The sequence below is a fragment of the Scyliorhinus torazame genome, chromosome 5 (genome assembly GCF_047496885.1).
Source record: "Scyliorhinus torazame isolate Kashiwa2021f chromosome 5, sScyTor2.1, whole genome shotgun sequence".
NCBI lineage: Eukaryota > Metazoa > Chordata > Chondrichthyes > Carcharhiniformes > Scyliorhinidae > Scyliorhinus > Scyliorhinus torazame.
Window position 1 is genome coordinate 174,749,494 of NC_092711.1, and position 21,163 is coordinate 174,770,656.

At 44.5% G+C, this 21,163-nt stretch overlaps 2 protein-coding genes across 2 annotated transcripts in view; both read right to left on the bottom strand.

The window, feature by feature from the left end:
* LOC140422386 (uncharacterized) overlaps positions 1-21,163 on the bottom strand; it is a 151,420-nt gene that overhangs the window by 69,072 nt on the left and 61,185 nt on the right. The window contains exons 3-4 of the mRNA XM_072507406.1: positions 18,231-18,250; positions 6,975-7,443 (exon numbers count right to left, since the gene is read on the bottom strand). Of these exons, the coding sequence (XP_072363507.1) occupies positions 6,975-7,443; positions 18,231-18,250 (489 nt within the window). The remainder of the gene's footprint in view (positions 1-6,974; positions 7,444-18,230; positions 18,251-21,163) is intronic.
* Positions 15,382-19,301, bottom strand: LOC140422399 (uncharacterized; the record flags this gene model as incomplete). The annotated part of the gene is made up of 1 exon (XM_072507428.1): positions 15,382-19,301. A coding segment is annotated over one exon (903 nt), but the record flags the coding sequence as incomplete, so codon positions are not given.

Here is a 21,163-nt window from a genome sequence, read left to right on the forward strand (position 1 = left end):
AGCTGGGCAGATCCTGGGCAAACCAGGGATTCTTATCCTCTCGTGTCAGGCTAATTTGCACCTTAATTGGAAAAAATAATTATGTCCTCTAAATTTATATTTTAAAAAGCAAGCCCTGGCCTTGGTGGCGACATAAACAAATTTTATAAGACCGTTAAAGACATACATCCACCTTTACTTCAGCAGGCCTATCGTCACTCATTAGAAACTGGATCATTGGCTCCTTCATGGAGAGATGCAATTATAACGGTCATTCATAAGGAGGGGAGAGACCCAACAGAGTGTGGGTCACATCGCCCCATATCATAACTTAATTGTATCCTGAAGGTTCTAACATCAATACTGGCCCATAGAGTAAACAGAATAATAACTGAGGTGTTAACACCCAGACCAAACTGGGTGTTACTCTGGAGACAATCTCCACAGGCTCCTTAACATCATGATTCATGACCAAGGGAATGGAGTTGAGGCCATGATCTTATCTTTAGATGCTGAAAAGGCATTTGATCGAATATCATGGGTGTACCTATTTCAGACTTTACACCAGCCTGGAGTTTGGACTCAAGATCCTCTATTCAAATCCACGGGCTTCTGTTCGTGTGAACAGTCATATTGCTGAAGTCTTTGGGCTAGAGAGGGGAACAAGACCGGGTTGGTCTCTGTCCCCCTCTTCTGTTCACTTATGTATAGAACCCTTAGCCCAAATGGTGAGAGACAAGACAGACATAAAGGCGTTCTAGCTGGAGAAGAAAAGCACAAGTTGTCATTCTATGCTGATAACGTCCTGCTTTACTTATCAGATCCTGCAACATCCATATTTTCTATGAAAGAGAGTATTTAAAAGGTAGGCTGTGACTCGGGTTATAAAGTTAATGTTAAAAAGTTTGAAGCAATGGTGGACAAATCCCAACCATATGGAGAAACAACGTGCCTTTAAATGGCTCAGTTGGACACTAAATATCTCAGTATTCTTGTCCCACCAACAATCGATAGAATATATGGAGCAAATTACACTCGCATCGTTAACTGTATGAAGAGTGGGCTGGATGAGTGGCTGAGCCGACCACTCTCTCTGTCAGGACGGATTGAAGGTATTCGGATGAATGTCCTCCCCAGATTGTTGTCCCTGTTCCAGATGTTACCTGTTCAGATTCCAGAATCTACATTCAATTTGCTACATTGTCCGATCTCCCGTTTCTGGGCAGCTCAACTATAATCTGTGACAGCTTGGTTAACAGGCAGCGTAGACACATGATGGCTGAACCTGGAGAAACATGTGTCCCAACTTCCATTAACAGCACTGCCATTTCTGGGTAACAGCATAAACGATTGCAGAATGAGTGAATGCCAGATTGACTAACAATATTTGGAAAGAAATTCAGAAATCATTTGATTTACCTGGTTCAATCTCGGCTCTGACCACCATTGGGTCTATAAAATATTTAATACTCTCCACCCACGGTAAGGATATTTTAAGAAATGGTCTGAATATTGCCTCACCTTCACCAGATATTTCAGCAGATACTCCAAAATCTTTTGAGCAGATCAGAGGGGAATTTGGCCTTCCAAATACTAACATTATTAGCATACGTACTGATACAACATTTTCTTTGCAAACATGAAGGGGGCAATTTCATGGATTTCATTTTGGGCCTGTTTAACAGGATGGCTTCCAGCGCTTGCAGCGGTTGAACTGCAACAGGAGATAGCAGTGGAAGACTGGGATCAAACTTGTCCTGAGACCAATCTCGTCACCGACCCAAATATCCGGAGGGAATATAAATGGAAGCTCATTCTGAGCTACTTCAGAAGACCACATATTACTGTAAGAATTGGTTCCTCCTCTACAAGTAGTTACTGAAAAGACTGCAGGAAATCATTACTTCCACACATTCTGATTGTGGCCAAATTTGAGAGAGATTGGGATAAGATATTCAAAACATTGGCTGAGGTGTTGCACATGGACATCCCACAGACCCCCCTCCAGCTGCTCTGTGAGGGACAATTCCAGAAGAGATGGAACGAAGAAAACAACACAATCTTTTACAAGTTTTGCTGTCATGAAGGGTGTTGTCCTCAAATAGCTGAAACCCATTCCCCCAACCTGTGAAACTTGGTGATCCGAAGTCAGAGAGCGATTTGAGATGGACAGAATCCCACATGCATTCCACTCCCAGAGCCAAACATTATTTCAAAGGTGGCTGCCAGTAACGGGAATATTATTCACATGAACTAAACCACAGAGAGCACTCCCGCACCCAACCAAGCCCCACTCATTATATACATTTTATTTGCCTTTTTTTAAAACCGTGTTTTCCCATATATTTCCGTGGTCATTTTTCACTGGTGCTCTATGTAAGGAAACAACTTTTATACGGACCAGTTATTATCATCAAACTCTTGTTTATCTGCTGTATCAACATCTGTCTGCACATGTAACTTGATTCTCAAAACTAAAAGTGACTTTGTTATACTGTGTCTTTTATGTTTCTGTCAACAATGCCAATGATTGATGTGGACAATTCGAACCATTTTAACCTTTTGTTTCTGTGTGCCGTGAGAAAATAAAAATAAAGAGTTTTTCAAAAAGCACTGCATTGGTTGCAAAGCACTATGGGACATCCAGTGGTTGTGGAAGGCGCTATAGAAATGAAAGTTTTTAAATTGAAGACTTCTGTCATCTGATCTTGTTTGATGGAACTTAACTGATTCAGCCACCCCCAACTTACCATTTAATAAATTCACTTTGGGTCAGACAAGACTTTAACCAATTAAGGCAAAGGCATAATTCTCTGGATGGTAAATTTTAAAAGAAGTTTATTAAATGAAAAAGGTTTACTGAACAACTTTAAGATATTGAATTTTACAATTTCATGTGGGTGATCAGTCTGTAGAAGCGTAACCCTCTCTGGCTCCTTCTTTGACAGTAATTCTTGTGGAATTCAGTCTCGAGAGTCTGGCTCCTTCTATGACAGTAATTTCCTTGGAACTCGGCCTCGGAAGTCTTCAGTACTTGGCCTGCAAGGAAGACCTTCGTAACCTCTACTTTTATCCCCAAAGTGACCATTACCTCACGTCAGAGTTGGGCCTGTTGTAACATGACAATTAGTCAATTTGGTCACTGGATAGCCAAAGCATGAGAGGGGGAGATAGAACGGGAGGGGGGGGCAACTCATTCTAGGAGGAAGGAAAGGCGAACCACGGGGGGGGGGGGGGGGGGGGGGGGGGGAAGAGAGACAGGGAACAATAGAGGAGAGCCAGGGAGGTGGAGGGGGGGGGGTGGGAGGCTGGGAAACATTAACCAACTTGACATCCACAGGAACAGAGAAAAAGGAGAACACAGGTGGAGGACGGGAGGGCCGGCTAAAGCAGCAGCGTGCACATGAAGACAACGGCGGCAAAATCCGACCGGGAGAGGCGAGGGGCAACACCGGCACCAGACCCACTCGAGGATTGCCCTCCGGAAGTGCCTCGCCGGCACAAACGGGTGCCTGCTTACATATATATATAGATATATCATATCCTGTGTACGTAACGGCAAAATATACTCTGTTCAAAAATACAATAAAAAACATTTAAAAAAATATAATAATTTGGTCACTGGATTATTTTAATTGGATCCCCAATTACGGTCACCATCTTCTCTCATTATCTCAGACAAGAATACAATAGAACTGTTTCTTATTATCCCTTTATCTGATTCTATACAATCCCTTATTCAGACAGTTTCAAATGTTGACACTAATCAGAGCGTGAAGGTCTCTCTTGCCAGTACATTTATCCTCATTGCACATTCTTTTTTATAATAAATTTAGAGTATCCAATTCATTTTTTCCAATGAAGGGACAGTTTAGCGTGGCAAATCCTCCTACCCTGCACATCTTTTGGGTTGTGGGGGTGAGACCCATGCAGACAGTGACCCGGAGCGGGGATCGACCCGGGTCTTCAGCACAGTGAGGCAGTAGTGCTAACCACTGCACCACCATGCCACTCACTTCATTGCACATTCTTTACATACACAGCAAATAAGGTTTTCTTTGTTTACAGCAAATAAAACTCAGTCTTTTACTATAATTACTGATTCATTAATTGTAGCTCAATTAAGGTCAGTACTTAATCATCTGTTACTGACAGGTAGCTAATTAGCTAATTAGTACAGTAATCTTTAATTAATACATTTGGTTACTACAAGATCCACTGATTCAAAAAGACAAGTTTGGAAGACAATAGCTTTCTTTCTTACTCATCGTGATTGGACTGAAGTATCTGCCTTATACTTGATGCCAGATTGGACAAAACATAATATTGTGTAGCTGATCAAAATGATAAAATAAATTCTTAGTTTAAACAATTTCTGTTGCTATGCAGCTTATTCAAGCATTTAGGTTGATACAGTGTTACCTTTTGAAATAAAGTTCCTGTCACATAGTCGAGTTTAAAATGGCTTCCTTGACCTTGTTATGTATAATGTTCAGAGTCAGCATAGACATAAGGGGTGGATTGGGCTCCTTCTGTGCTTTCTGAGCCACATTTGCACTTAAAGAAAAGTGGTAAATACCAGGAATCCACTTCCTACGAGTGGATTCGAAGCAGAGACATTGGAATGTTTCCCAAAGGAAGGTGGAGGGGCACCTGAGGGATATAAATGAAAAGGGATAGATCTATAGAGAGAAATTTCATCTGCTCCAGTCTCTCCAATTAACTGACGTTGCTCATCCCAGGTGCCATTCTCGTAAATCTCCTCTGCACCCTCTCTGAGAACTTCACATCTGTCCTAAAGTGTGGGGCCCCAAAATAAGGTTCAATTTTTGAGGGTTAGAATTGTTCAATACGTTAAACTTGTTTAGAACCAGGGTTAGATTACACAGGCAGTACTGTCAACATTTGTGATCGCCATTTAGAAAAAGGAAATCGAGGCCTTGGAGAAGGTGCAACAAAGATTCACAAAAATACTACGATCAGATGAAATGGGGCAGCAGTAGGCCATTCGAGGGGCCGGGTGGCCTACTGCTGCTCGTAATTCGTGTCTTATCACATCCTTTATAATAGATTGTAGCATTTTCCCTCCTACTGATGTCAGGCTAATGGGTCTGTGGTTCCCCGTTTTCTCTCTCCCTTATTTAATATTGGGGTTACATTTACCACCTTCCAATCTGCAGGAACCATTCCAGAATCTATCGAATTTTGAATGAATGAAATGAAAATGAAATGAAATGAAAATCACTTATTGTCACAAGTAGGCTTCAAATGAAGTTACTGTGAAAAGCCCCTAGTCGCCACATTCCGGCACCTGTTCAGGGAGGCTGGTACGGGAATTGAACCGTGCTGCTGGCCTGCCTTGGTCTGCTTTAAAAGCCAGCTCTTTAGCCCTGTGCTAAATCAGCCCCATTTGTGATGATCACCAATGTATCCACTATCACTACAGCGACCTCTTTCAACACTCTGGGATGTAGAGCAGCAGCTTTTGGGGATTTATTAACTTTCAGCCACATTAATGTCTCCATTACTATTTTTTCACCAATTCTAACCTCTTTCAGTCCCTTGTGCTCACTAGTCCCTTGGTTCCCTAGTGTTTTTGGGACAATTAATGTGTCTTCCTCCATGACGGCAGACACATTGTTTAGTTTCTCTACCATTTCCTTATTCCCCATTATAAACTCTCCTCTCTCTGTCTGGAATGGACCCACATTGGTCTTTGCTAATCTTTTCCTTTTCACATTCCTATAGGAGCTTTTCCAGTCGGTTTTTATGTTTATCGCCAGTTTGCTCTCATATTCTATTTTACCTTTATCAGTTTCTTGGTCCTCCTTTGCTGAATTCTAAACAAGTTCCGAAATCTCAGGATTTTTATTTTTAAAGTTAGAGTCCCCAATTCACTTTTCCAATTAAAGGGCAATTTAGCTTGGCCAATCCTCCTACCCTGCACATCTTTGGGTTGTGGGGACGAAACCCACGGAAACACGGGAGAATGTGCAAACTCCACACAGATAGTGACCCAGAGCCGGTATCGAACCTGGGACCTCGGCGCTATGAGGCAGCAGTGCTAACCACTGTGCCGCCGTGCTGCCCCTGAAACTTCAGACTTACTACTATTTTGTCCAGTTTATGGGTCCCTTCCTTTGATCAAAAGGAATCTTTAACTTTCTTGTTGCCACACTTGCATCACTTTTCCTGTTTGATATTTGTTTCTGAAAGGAATCTATATTTGATGTAAATATTTGAATTTAAAGTCGTTAAAATTCCCAAAAAGATCATCGGCTGCTCTCCCCTTTGAGAGAGAGAGAGAACTGACTGGTGGTGATTTAAATTGAGGGTCACCACACCTCAGTTGAGGGGCAATGTTGACAAGGCTGGGCCTTCATGGATAACCAAAGCCGCTCGGGTGATTGAAGCCACGCTGTTGGCATTGTGCCGCATCACGAACCGGCCGTCCAGCTAGCTGTGCTAACTGACCCCTTGGTCAATATGTAATAATTCCTTAAATATTAGCTACTGCCTATCTCGGAACATACCATTTAATGTAGTTTCTCAGTCCACCTCAGACAACGTACCTCTCACACCGATAGTTTCCTTCTGTGAGAAACACCCAGATAAATTAGACAAAAGAACCCTGTAACCACCATGGCCATCTTCATGGCAACATGGCATGCTTTGGGGGTTTCCAAACAGAAATGAGAAATAATTATCTTCGAACTTCCAAACCCCGTTCACTCTGTGGTTCATGTGCAATTTGAAGCCAAAATCGCAACAAGGCCCAAAAAGCATCAGCCCACTGGAGGCAAATTAGTCAGACCGGTCAGTCCAGCAGAAAGAAAAGTTCCGACCATCCCCATTGTCCAACTGTCAGATGAACGAAATGCAGTCCTGGATGTAACTGAGAGCAGAAACAAAATCAGCAGAATCCAATCCCTGTAATCACTTGTGAACTTGTTGGTGTCTCCGCAGGTGCGATGAATCACAAAATCCCCTCCCACACTGAGAGCAGGTGAATGGTTTCTCCCCAGTGTGAACTCGCTGGTGTTTCTGCAGGTGGGATAACTGAGTAAATCCCTTCCCACACGGAGAGCAGGTGAATGGCTTTTCCCCAGTGTGAACTCGCTGGTGTCTCTGCAGAGTGGATGAATCACTGAACCCCTTCCCACACAGAGAGCAGGTGAACGGCTTTTCCCCAGTGTGAATTCGCTGATGTCTGTGCAGGTGGGATTGCAGAGTGAATCCGGTCCCACACTGAGAGCAGGTGAATCGATTCTCCCCAGTGTGAACCCATTGGTGTGTCCACAGGCTGGATAACTGAGCAAATCTCTTCCTACATTGAGAGCAGGTGAATGGCTTCTCCCCAGTGTGAACTCGCTGGTGTTTCTGCAGATGGGATAACTGAGTGAATCCCTTCCCACACTGAGAGCAGGTGAATGGCTTTTCCCCAGTGTGAACTCGCTGGTGTCTCTGCAGAGTGGATGAATCACTGAACCCCTTCCCACACTGAGAGCAGGTGAACGGCTTTACCCAGTGTGAATTCGCTGATGTCTGTGCAGGTGGGATTGCAGAATGAATCCCGTCCCACATTGAAAGCAGGTGAATGGCCTCTCCCCGGTGTGACTGCGTCGATGAGCTTCCAGCACTGATGGTACATTGTATCTCTTCTCACAATCCCCACATTTCCACAGTTTCTCCATGGTGCGCTTGCCCGAGTGTCTCTCCAGATTGGGCAAGCAGTTGAAGCCTTTACCACTCACATGTGGATGATTTCTCCCCGCTGTGAATGGTACGATGACTATTCAGGCTGTGAAACCGGTTAAAGCTCTTTCCACACTCTCACTCAGCTGCCTGTGTGTCGCAGTGCTTTCCAGTCACACTGATGTCTGAAATATTTTGAAGCAGACAAACATTTCTCCTTCCAGATTAGGAGGCTGTTGATAGTCACAAACCTAATAATCGAGTGACTCTGAGAGATCTGGACTTTTGGTTTGAGATGTCTGTCTGTAATCCCTCCTTTTCTAATATCCTGCAAGTAGAATTCACAACAGACATCACATTTAGTATAGGGCAGAAATTCAGAACAGACAATTTAATTTCTATGAAACATTCTTTCCTCTCGCATTCCCCAAAAGCTGTAAATCTCCATCCCACACACTCTCCCTCCATTCTCATTCTGCTGTATCTAATATTTACCCTCCCAATTCTTCTTAAGGTGCTGATTCAGGCTGATCAATACATCCACACTGACCACTTCATCTCTTGGACTGAGAGGTTCATAAGAAATAGGAGCTGCAGCAGGTGAGGGCTTTTGTGAGGTGACAGGTGAGGGAATTCCCGTTGCTCCCGGCACAAGAAGTTCAAGATAGGGTGATCTCGGGTGTATGGGTCGGGAGGGCAAGGTGTCGGAAATACACCAGGAGTTGAAAGAAGAGGGGGAAGCGCTGGCAGAAGAGTTGAAGGGTAAATGGGAGGAGGAGCTAGGGGAGGAGATCGAGGAAGGTCTGTGGGCTGATGCCCTAGGTAGGGTTAATTCCTCCTCCTCGTGTGCCAGGCTCAGCCTGATACAATTTAAGGTGGTCTACAGAGCGCACTTGACGGGGGCGAGGATGAGTAGGTTCTTTGGGGTAGAGGACAGATGTGGAAGGTGCTCATGGAGTCTGGCGAACCATGTCCATATGTTTTGGTCATGCCCGGCACTGGAGGGGCTCTGGAGAGGAGTGGCGGGAGCAATATCTCAGGTGGTGAAAGTCCGGGTCAAGCCAGGCTGGGGGCTAGCAATATTTGGAGTAGTGGATGAACCGGGAGTGCAGGAGGCGAAAGAGGACGGCATTCTGGCCTTTGCGTCCCTAGTAGCCTGGCGAAGGATCTTGCTAATGTGGAAGGAGGCGAAGCCCCCCAGCCCGGAGGCCTGGATAAATGATATGGCTGGGTTCATAAAGTTGGAGAGGATTAAGTTCGCCTTGAGAGGGTCTGCTAAGGGATTCTACAGGCGGTGGCAACCGTTCCTAGACTATCTCGCGGAGCGTTAAAGGAAGGTCGGTCAGCAGCAGCAGCAACTTTGGGGGGGGGGGGGGGAGGGGCGGAGACGTCTTGGGAGGGGGGGGGGGGAAGGGGGGACTGCCAGGGAGGGTGGATGAGCAAGAGATAACATGAAGGGTTGGGGAAATTGGCACGTACGAATGAGGGCCAGTGTACAAAGCTGGGTAAATATATCATCTTGCCATGTATATATCTTGCTCTGCGCGATTTCTCGGGGTTTTTTTTTGTTACGTGGGGGGGGGGGGGGGGGGGGGGGGGGGGGTTATTGTTTGTAAGGGAGAAATATTGTGTTAAAAAACTTTAATAAATATATATATTTTTTTAAAGAAATAGGAGCTGCAATCGGCTATTCATCCCTTCAGACCAGCTCAGCCATTCAATGAGATCATTGGCTGATCTACATAAGCACCATTTCCCCACAATGCCCTATATCCCTTGATATCTGTAATATCTAGAAACCTATCAATCTCTATCTTGCAAATCCTTAATGACTGAGGTTCCACACTCTTCTGGGGGAGAGAATTCTTAATTTTCCTGCCTATTCCCCAAAACCCTCGACTCCCTTGTCAATCAGAAATTGGTAGAACTCATCCTTGAAAATATTCAATTCCACTGATCCCAGTGGAAGAGAAATCCAGAGACAAACAACCCTCCGAGGAAAGAGATGATTGGAAATATATAATGTAGCTACAGTACAATATATGTATTTAAAAAAAATTAAATTCAGAGTACCCGATTAATTTTTTTCCAATCAAGGGCTAATTTAGCATGGTCAATTCACCTATCCTGCACATCTTTCTGGGTTTATGGGGGTGAGACCCACGCAGACGCGGGAGAATGTGCAAACTCCACATGGAAAGTGACCCGGGGCTGGGACCGAACCAGGGTCCCCAGTGCTAACCACTGCACCACCATGCTGCCCTCTACAGTACAATATTACACAACTAGAAATAATATTAAATGTACTTTATTACAGAACCATCAATATATCGAATCTGTATTATTTCACACTAGGCATATCTCTGTCCGATATTAATTTACTGACCCTTTAAATGTCAGCCATCTCCTGGGGAAACCAGCCCTTTAATTGTGAACATTGGGAAAGAGACCATCCTTTTAACCAGACAAATTAATGTATCAAACTGAGGGAGCAAAGGATGTCAATGTCTTTAAGAGAGAGAGAGACCTGGGCCAAGCTTTCCAGAGTCTGCACCCTCCCTGGATTCACTTCCTTTCCCTTCAGTTGCTGCAAGTCACCAAGTAAAGGTCAGAATGAGAAAAGAAATGAAAAGGGAGAGAAAATAAAGTGTGTTACTCACAGATGTTTGGAGACAGGAGACAGTTTCCGTCTGTGAAGCTCAATTTTCATTCATACAAATCCGGCGCACTGATTGACTGGAGAACCAGAGTCCTTCCGGTCCTCCAATTTTTCCCATTGGTCAACACTTCAGCAGGAAGATCAGGGTGTTGACTCTTCTCCGCACATGCGCAGCTGCCCCTCACTCTTGCACATGCGCAGTCCCGGGCCGCCTACCCACGCGGCGGATAGAGCCTTTCTCCAGTGCGGGGAATTGTGGGAGCCGCGGCCGCCATTACTCATGTGGAGCCCAGTCTCCAAACTCCTGGGACTGGGATCAAGAGTGGGGCAGCGGGAGGGAGCAGTGACCCAACCCTGACACAAAGTCACTGGATTTGTTTGTGACGTCTCCCTTTGCAGAACAGATTGTTAACTTCAGGTGTAAAGATTTAGTCACCTGGGTGACATATTGGGGAGGGAATAGGTGTGAGTGAAACTGAACCCGAGAGTCAGCACCTTCAGGGGAGGAGAATTGGGGGAAAAGCAGGAGGAGGATAGTGGGATGAAGTAGTGTTACAACCAGTAGGGAGGAGGTAGAGATTGGGGACACAGATTTATTGTTTGAGACAAAGAGTGATTCTGCTGTTGTTGCTGTACCAAATCTTATTGATGCTGAAGGTTGGGGCTTATTTTTGCTGATGTTCGAGACGCCTGTAACTGAGATGGAGTTTAAAATTCTGGATTTAGGACAAATGAACCAAATTTGAATTGCACACCCTGTGTCATGTCCTTCCTGTAGTTCAGTTGGGTCTGCTGATTGCTGGGTGATTTGCTCAGTGTCTTTTTAAGAACTGCTGTTTGTGATCTCTCCACATTCATTCAGGGACTCTCAGCTGAAATTATTTTACAATAAAACAGTTCACTTTCAGCATCGCCCCCAAACAAATCCATTGGTGTGAAATCAACAATTCCAATCTGATTGAAATGACATAGAATGGACATCAAATAAACATGCCATAAGGTCCACCTGGTCTGTGATGGTTTTGATGCTCCACATATGTTTCCTCCCAGTCTTCTTCACCTTCACCGTCAGTCAGGGCTCAGTGGATAACACTCCTGCCTCTCAGTTCCAAAGGTTCTGGGTTCATTTCTCAATCAGGACTGGAGAACAAAACCACGGCTGTCCTCTAGTGCAGTGCTGAGGGAGTGCTGCTCTTTTGAGGTGCCATCTTTCAAATGATGTGTGAAACTGTGGTCCCATTTTCCTCCTTTGGTGAATATAAAATATCCCACATCATTCTTTTTGAAGAAGAGCAGGGGAGTTATCCCAGGTGTCCTGGTCAATATATATCCCTCAATAAACATCACTAAAACAGATCATTATTATCCTATTGCTGTTTGTTAACTGTCAATAGGTTGTAAGGAGACTACAAACAGATACAGACAGGTTAGGTGAGTGGGCAACAATTTGCAGATGGAATAGAATGTGGGGAAATTTGAATGTGTTCACTTCGGCAAGAAGAATAGAGAAACACAATTCTATTTAAATGGAGAGAGATTTCAATACTCAGTATTACAGAGGGATCTGTGTGTCCTGGTACAGGAATCATAAAATGTTAATATGAAGGTACATTAAGTGATTAGGAAAACAACTGGAATATTAATGTTTCCCACAAGGGGAATGAAAGTTACAGCTGTGCAGGGCCTTGGTGAGACCACATCTGGAATATTGTGCACTAGTTCTTCACTTTGTTTGAAACACAAAGATATAATTGTGTTCGCAGCAGTTCAGAGAAGGCTCACTCGACTCATTCTCAGGATGAAGGGCTTCTCTTATGCAGAAAGGTTGAACATGTTAGGTCCTTAGTCACTTATAGAAACTTTTACAATCCTGAGGTGATTTAATAGGGTGGAAATTAGGAAGATGTTTCCAAATATGAGAGAGACTAGAACTAGGGGATACAGTTTATCAATATGAGATCCACCATTCAGATGGAGATTGAGGAAAATGTTTTTCTCACAGAGGGTGTTTAGTCTGGAATTCTCTTCATCAGAGAGCAGTGGGGCTGGGTCATTGAATATAGTCAAGGCAGAGTTTGACAGATTATTGACAGAGGAGACAAGGGTTATGGGGGTGAGACAGGAAAGTCTCAGCCAGAGTAGCAATAATCTTATAGAATTGGGCAGCAGGTTCAAAGAGCTGAAGGGCATTCTCCTGTTCCTGTGTTCCTATCTTGTTTTGCCTAAATTTGCTGCCACGTTTCCTACACAACAGTGACTACACCTCAGAAAGTACATCATTAGCTGGAAAGTGCATTGAGAAATCCAGTGGCCCTGAAAGCTGTTATACAAGTCTAAAGCTACATTAGAGTATCTGACACTTAAAGGGAGATGCTATTGAATATATTTAATCACTGAGCGTATGTACAGTACAAATTATTAATTACAAAAATGTGTTATAATGAGGTGAAGTCTAACAGCCAATTATGATAAAGTGGCTGACTCCAACTATTCTCCTTGGAATCACCACTCTTTTTAGTGACTACAATGTACTGACATCACCAAACCTAAACACGTAGAGCTTCCAGACTCATCGACCCCCAAACAGGCTGAATGTGCCCTGGTGCCAAAAGTGGGGAGTCACAGGAACAGCTAACAGAGGAGCCAGAGAGAACCCATTTGGGGAGCCAAAGAGAAACCATTTGGGCCCAGAACATTGTAAATATCCTTTTACTCTGGCTGTCTTTGAGCCTCAACTCATTTTCTGCTTTTTATAACCATGTTCAGTTTCATTAATAAACTTTTATCAGAAAACATATTTGATTTTTGTTGACTTTTCTTGATTAGACTGATGCACATTAAGGATAGCGGGTAAGAGGGAGTGACAGACTCTTTAACAGAAAGTGAGCCACTCTAAGGCAGTGTTTTTCAAACGTTTTTACTGAGTACCCATTTTTGCCAACCGGTCGACCTTCGCGACCCACGTCAGCCAATCTTTGCGAGCCACATCGGCTGACCTATGTGACCCTCACTGGCCAACCTTCGTGACCCACCATTTTCACTGACCTTTAATGTGACAGGTGAGTCTGCTTGCTCCTCACAATCTCACTTGCTTTGTTATTCAATGTTACGTTCCTGACAATGACTTCAGCTGATGATTTAAGATCTCACTGCATCCATTGAAAAAAATAAAGACATTTATCCTCAAACTCGCCATGTTTCGTCGTCAAATGTCTTTGAAGTTTTGAGGGTTTTAAACTTTCATTTCCCAGTGCTTCCCTGCATTTTACACACTTTGAATCCTGATTTCCAGTGGTACAATGAATAATGCATCCCCCAAGTAATCGTCTTTATGCTGCTTTGTTCCTGTTCACAGCTTCTTCTTCATGGGTTGTTCACCAGAGGCCCTGGAACTCAAAATGGAGGAATCACTCTCGCGTGCCCAGAGCACGTGATGTCAGTGTGGCCTGCTGTCTGCCACTACTCCAGGCAGAAGACTCCAGCTATTTTTAAAAAATTCTGCCCCTGGGTCAGCGCACTGACATCAGGAGGCCGTGTTCTACCCCGCTGGGCTCCAGGCCTGCACACTGCTTAGGGGCACGCATGCGGGGAAGAGCCGGCATTCTAAAAGCGGTTGCGCCGTTTAGCACCAATTTCCGTGATCTGGGACGCCCGCGGCACGACCTTCCCAATACCCGCCCAGGACCCACCCTCAAGTCGTGCCGCTCGATTTGAAAGTGACTGCTCCAAGGTAATTGACAAAGGAGCCAGTGGGTAGATGAGATTTTATTTTTTGACACAGCGAGCTGTTCTGATCTGCCTGAACGCTGATTCAGTAGTATCTTTCCAAAGGCTAAATACTTGAAAGATAAGAATTTGCAGGGCTGTGGGGAAAGAGCAGAGCAGTTGGATGAATCAGTCAGTCCTTCCAAAGAGATAGCAGGGGCATGATGGGCCAAATGGTCTCCTCCTGCAGCCTGTGAATCTGAGCCTCCTGCTTTTGTGCAGGTTAAAAGGGACAGATTTCATTGCATCCTCTTCCCCGTATATGTATTTAAAGAGATGGGTTTATCTTTAGCTCCGAGTGACCGATATACCAATTGGTTGGAGGCCCATTTCCCAGTCAGTCCTCCAGCACCTTCCTGTCTCTCTATTAGTGCGATGTCCATGGCAGTTTCCCAACTGGGGCACAGGCCCTGTTATTCTCAGCTAAATTCAGCCCCCAGCTCTGTCTCCTGCCTGTCATTGACACGAGCAATAGACACAGAAAGGTGCCCGAGGCTCAAATGGGAAGTCAAAATTTGTGGCTCTGAACCAAGACTTCAACATTTGTCAATCAAATCCCTGTTATTTATACTGGGGTTTCTATTATTACCGTGCCACCCCTTTTCATGTCACATTGATGTACTTTAGGGAAAGTGGGTGAGAGGGGAGACAAAGGGTGGGAGTTTTAACAGGTAACTTTCCCTTTCTAACTTTGCAATGTCGATAATGTCAGCCGTGGCTCAGTGGGCAGCTCTCTCACCTCTGAGTCAGAAGGTTGTTGGTTCAAATCCCAGTCCAGGGACCCGAGGGCAAGAATCACATCCAACATTCCTGGTCCCAGCACTGAAGGAGTCTGCACAGCCTTCTTTCAAATAAGATGTTAAACTGAGGCCCTGTCTGCCCCTCTCAGGTGGGTGTAAAAGTTCCCACAGCCACTATTTGGAAGAAGAGCAGGGGAGTTATCCCCGGTGTCTTGGTCAATATTTATCCCTCAATCAACATCACTAAAAACAGATAATCTGCTCATTATCACATTGCTGTGTGTGGGATCTTGCTGTGTGTAAATTGGCTGCTGTGTTTCCTACATTGCAACAGTGACTTCACTTCAAAGGTACTTCATTGGCTGGAAAGCACTTTGTGACGTCCTGTGGTTGTGAAAGATGCTATAGAAATGCAAGTTGTTAAATTTAAGATTTCTGTTGTCTGATCGTGTTATTTGGAACTTTATTGATTTCAGCCACACCCAACCTACCATTTAATAAATTCACTTTGGTTCAGACAAGGCAATTAAGACAAAGATAGAATTTGCTTGATATTAAATTTAAAAGTTTATTCAAAGAAACTTTAAGACATTGACTTTTACAACTCAATGTGGGTGATCGGTCTGTAGAAGCGTAACGCTCTCTAGCTCCTTCTTTGACAGTAATTCTTGTGGAATTCAGCCTCGGGAGTCTGGCTCCTTCTTTGACAGTAATTTCTTTGGAACTCGGCCTTGGAAATCTTCAGTACTTGGCCAGCAAGGAAGACCTTCAGAATCTCTACTTTTATCCCCAAAGTGACCATTACCTCTTGTCAGAGTTGGGCCTGTTGTAACATGGCCATTGGTCAATTTGGTCACTGGATTAATTTAATTGGATCCCCAATTACTGACTCCACCTTCTCTCATTATCTCAGACAGGAATACAATAGAACTGTTTCATACTGTCGCTTTATCTGATTCTATACAATCCCTTATTCAGACAGTTTCAAATGTTGAAGCTAATCAGAGTTTGAAGGTCTCTCTTGCCCGAACATTTATCATGATTGCACATATCTTACATACACAGCAATTAAGCTTTTGCATTTTTACAGCAAATAAACCTCAGTCTCTTACTGTAACTACTGATTCATTTTTGATTATTTAATTGTCACTCAATTAAGGCTCATTACTTAATCAGTCATCTGATACTAACTGGTAGCTAATTAATACAGTAATCGTTAATTAATACATTTGGTTAATACAATATCCAGTGGTTGAAAAAGACTGTTTTATGGAAGACAATCACTTTCTTTCTTACTAACTTTGATTGGATTGAACAATGAGTCTTAGACTTGAGCCAGACTTTGGCAGGATATGATACCCTGTAGCTTTACAAAATTCTGGAACAATTTGTTGTTTTAAACAATTTTGCCTCATTCATCAGTTTCGAGAAACAGTTTGGTTTATATAGAATGAATTTTTAAAATAAAGGTCCAGTCACGTTTCAGAGTTTAACATGGCTTCCTTAACCTTGTTACTTATAACAGTGAAGTTGGACGAGTGATTGATTTTTAAAAAGAAATATTATTAATGAGGCATACGCAGAATTACCGACATTACAACAGTGGGTGCACTTCAAAAGTATTTCAAAGGCTGTAAAAAGTTTTAGGAGATTGTGTGGTCACGAAAGATGTTATAGAAATAGATATAGAATCCCTTGCGTGCAGAAGGAGGTCGTTCAGCCCATCGAGTCGGCACCAACCCTTCAACTCACCCCATATCCACTCACCCATAACCTAAGCTGCATACCCCTGGACACTGGGGGGGGGGGGGGGCAATTTATCAGGGCCAATCCCCCTAACCCATATATCTTAGGGCTGTGGGAGGAAACCCACACAGACACGGGGAGAATGTACAATCCACACGCAGACAGTGACCAAGGTCAGAATGGAACATGGGCCCCTGGTGGCGTGAGGCAACAGTGCTAACTACTATGCCATTGTGCCACTATAATAAATGTAATTTATTTTTAGAACTAGTTCCCAACCTTGGATATATCACACTCGGTCCACTCATGAAGATCACTCATAAAGACTGAGACTTGATTTTATGTAACAACCATGTCTTTCACTTCATTTCAAATACCCTGTGAAAATCCAAACACAGTATCTCATGAAGGTATTTGATTTAAAACAGAATGACTTGTTGTGATTTGAGATTCACTGCCTGACAATGAAATTAAAATGAAATAAAAATCGCTTATTGTCACAAGTAGGCTTCAAATAAAGTTACTGTGAAAAGCCCCAAGTCGCCACATTCCGGCGCCTTTTCAGGGAGGCTGGTACAGGAATTGAACCGTGCTGCTGGCCTGCCTTGGTCTGCTTTAAAAGCCAACTATTTAACCCAGTGTGCTAAACCAGCCCCATTATGGTGCAGGAAGTAAATTCTCCTGTAACTTTCAAAAGAGAACTGGATAGATTGTGCAGGGTGCAGGAAAATAAACTTGCAGGGTGATGGGACCAATTAGATTGTTCATTCAAAGAGCTAGCATGGGAATGGTGGGCCTAATGGCCTCCTTCTTATCCCTTTGATTCTCGTTTACATTTGAAGAAAATCTTAGCATTGAACCAGAGTTTGGCAGTATTTGGGAAATATCTGAAATCCACTTCCTACGAGGGGGGAAGAAGCGGAGATGATGGAATATTTCCAAAGGAAATTGGTTGGGCTTTTGAGGGAAATAAACCGACAGGGGTACGTACGGGAATAGAACGGGGTAATCATTTGATCAATAGAAATCTACAACTTGTGAATCTTTGGAATTCTCTACCCCAGAGGGCTGTGGGAGCTCCTTCATTGAGTGTGTTTAAAGCAGAGACTGACAGATTTCTAAATACCAATAACACAAAGGGATATGGGGATAGTGTGGGGAAAAAGCCATTGAAGTGGATGATCAGCCATGATCGTATTGAATGGTGGAGCAGGCTCAACGGGCTGAATGGCCAACTCCTGCTCCTATGTTCCAATGGTACAAAGATGCGAGAAACACCCAGATAAATTAGACAAAAGAACCCTGTAACCACCATAGCCCATCTTCATGGCAACATGGCTGCTTTGGGAACTAAATATCTTCCAACGTGCAAACACCTTTTCATTCTGTGCCCCTCGTCAAACTTGGAACCAGGTAATCACAACGAGGCTCAAAAACGGTCAGCCCACCGGAGGCAGAGGTGTTAGACCGGCCAGTCCAGCAGAAAGAAACCCTCCAATCATCACCATTCACCAGATGTCAGAATGAACAAAATGCAGTCCTGGATGTCAGTGAGAGCAGAAACAATAACAACGGAGCCAACATCTGTAATTTGTGAACTTGTTGGAGTAACAACAGGTGTGATGAATCACAAAACCCCTCCCCACATTGAGAGCAGATGAATGGTCTCTCCCCAGAATTAACTCGCTAGTGTCTCCGTAGTTGGGACGGATCACTGAATGTCTCTTCTGCTCAGAGCAGGTGAATGGCCTCTTCCAGGTGTGAACTCGCTAGTGTTCCCGCAGGGTGTATGGATATCTGAATCCCTTCTCTCACTAAGAGCAGGTTAACGGCCTCTCCCCAGTGTGAACTCGCTGGTGTGTCTGCAGGTGGGATAATTGAGTGAATCCCTTCCCACACTGAAAGCAGGTGAACGGCCTCTCCCCAGTGTGAACTCGCTGGTGTCTCTGCAGGTTGAATAACTGAGTGAATCCCTTCTCACACTGAGAGCAGATGAACGGCCTCTCCCCAGTGTGAACTCGCTGGTGTGTCCGCAGGCTCGATGAAGTAGTGAATCCTTTCTCACATTGAGAGCAGGTGAATGGCTTCTCCGCACTGTGAACTCGCTGGTGTTTCAACAGATCAGATGATTCTATGAATCCCTTCTCACACTGAGAGCAGATGAACGGCCTCTCCCCAGTATGAAGTCGCTGGTGTCTCCGCAGTCTCCTTAAAGTAGGGAATCCCTTCTCACACTCGGAGCAGATGAACGGCCTCTCCCCAGTGTGAACTTTCTGGTGTGTCCGCAGGTCGGATGATTGAATGAATCCCTTCCCACACTGAGAGCAGATGAACGGTCTCTCCCCAGTGTGAACTCGCTGGTGTGTCCGCAGCTCGGATGATTGAATGAATCCCTTCCCACACTGAGAGCAGATGAACGGCCTCTCCCCAGTGTGAACTCGCTGATGTGTCCGCAGGTTGGATGATTGAGTGAATCCCTTCTCACACTGAGAGCAGGTGAACGGCCTCTCTCCAGTGTGAACTCGCTGATGTCTCTGCAGGGCGGATAACTGAATGAATCCCTTTCCACACACAGAGCAGGTGAACGGCCTCTCCCCAGTGTGACTGCGTCGATGGGCTTCCAGCTGAGATGGAGCCCAAAATCCCTTCCCACAGTCCCCACATTTCCACCGTTTCTCCAGGGTGGGGGTGTCCTCGTGTCTCTCCCGGTCGGACAATCAATTGAAGCCTCGTCCACAGAACACGTGTACGGTCTTTCCCCGCTGTGAATGGTGTGATTTCGTTTCAGTCAGTGAAACTGGTTCAAACTCTTTCCACAGTCAGTGCTTTGGAACACTCTCACTCGGGTATGTGTGTGTGTCTCGGGGCTTTTCCAGTCACACTGATCTTTTGAAGCAGACAGAAAAGACAAACATTTCTCCTTCTAGATTCAACGTCCGGTGATATTCAGTTACAAGGAATTGAGAGACTCAGTCAGATTGAGACGTGACGTTTGAGATTTCGGTCTGCAATTCCTCCTCTTCTAATATCCTGTAAAAACAATTTACAAAAGTTACTTTTCTTCTCCTCATTTTGGAGAAGGTATCCTGAGGGTAACGACAGTCTGGCCGTGGGGTTAATCCTTCGGGTCCTCAGTCTTATTGAGGAATGTCCCCTTGGATCTATTGTGGTCGTGATTCTTTTGTATTTTTGTTATTATGGGAGGGTTTATGTGTTGTTGACTTTATCCTACTCTGGTACCGACGGGGCTTTTATCTGTGAAAGGAGCAGTTTGGGGAAACTTTGGTGCCTCTGGTGTAAAGTGAGTTGGAGGAGGGGGTAATGACGCACGCCCGATTGTGGCGTGAAAATCTGTTCCTGTCTCTCTGTCGCCTAACTAATGGCGGCAGTTAATCATCAAATTTTCTCAGGGAATGTATGGGCCATCCATCGCCCTATCAGAAGGCAAATGATTGTCTCCTTTCTTAAGGAGAAAGTCGACATAGCTTTATTTCAGGAAACTCATCTAGATTAAACTCAATTGGGGTTGACACGGTGGCACGGTAGTTAGCACTGGTGCATCACAGCTCCAGGGTCTCAGGTTCAATTCCGGCCTCGGGTGACTGACTGTGTGGAGTTTGCACATTCTCCCAGTGTCTTTGTGGGTTTCCTCCGGGATCTCAGGTTTCCTCCCACAGTCCAAAGATGTGCAAATTAGGTGGATTGGCTATGCTACATTGCCCCTTAGTGTTCAAAAAAGTTGGGTAGGGTTACTGGGTGACTCGGATAGACTGGAGGCATGGGCTTAAGTAGAGTGCTCTTTCAAAGGCAGGTGCAGACTTGATGGGCCGAGTGGCCTCCTTCTGCACTGTAGGGATTCTGTGATGAGGAATACTTTAAATTGAGGCGGGATTGGGTGATGCAGGTTTTTTTGCCCCTTTTTCATCAAGTAGCAGGGGTGTGGCAATCTTTATGAATAAAAATATCCCTTTCAAAGTTGAAACCTGAACAAAGGACAAAGCAGATAGATATGTGGTCATTAGAGGTTTGGTGCATGGAGATGTTGTTTCAATAATGAATGCTTATGGATCCCCAAATTACTCCCGGAGTTAATTACGAAGGCTTTTGTGGATTTCGCAAAGTTAGCTTCAACTAACATTTTTGTGGACGGTGACTTCAACTGCCACTTATATCCTCTGGTAGATAAGCTCCCAATTACCAAGAACCCCCCCACCCCCCGTTTCAAGCTAGGGCGTAGCCTCGGCTTGTGAGGAGGTGGGTTATGTGGATGTTTGGAAAACTTTGAACCTGAGGGGCGGAGCTTTTACGTTCTTTCCAGCCCCACATCAATGTCATACTAGAATCAACGGCTTTTCTGTGCCGAAGACAATCCGACACCTGGTGTCCTCCTGCAACACAGGAAACATTATAATTTTGCACCAATCCACCTCACCCGCCCGCGCGCCCCCCCCCCCCCCCCCATTTTCCAGGAGCTTCTGCTCGAGGGCTCACCCCCAAGTCAAGAACGTGAAGGTTTGATGCCTTCCTGATAAGAGGTACTTTATTTACTGCACATTTTAAGGAAGAGTTTGAGTTCTTC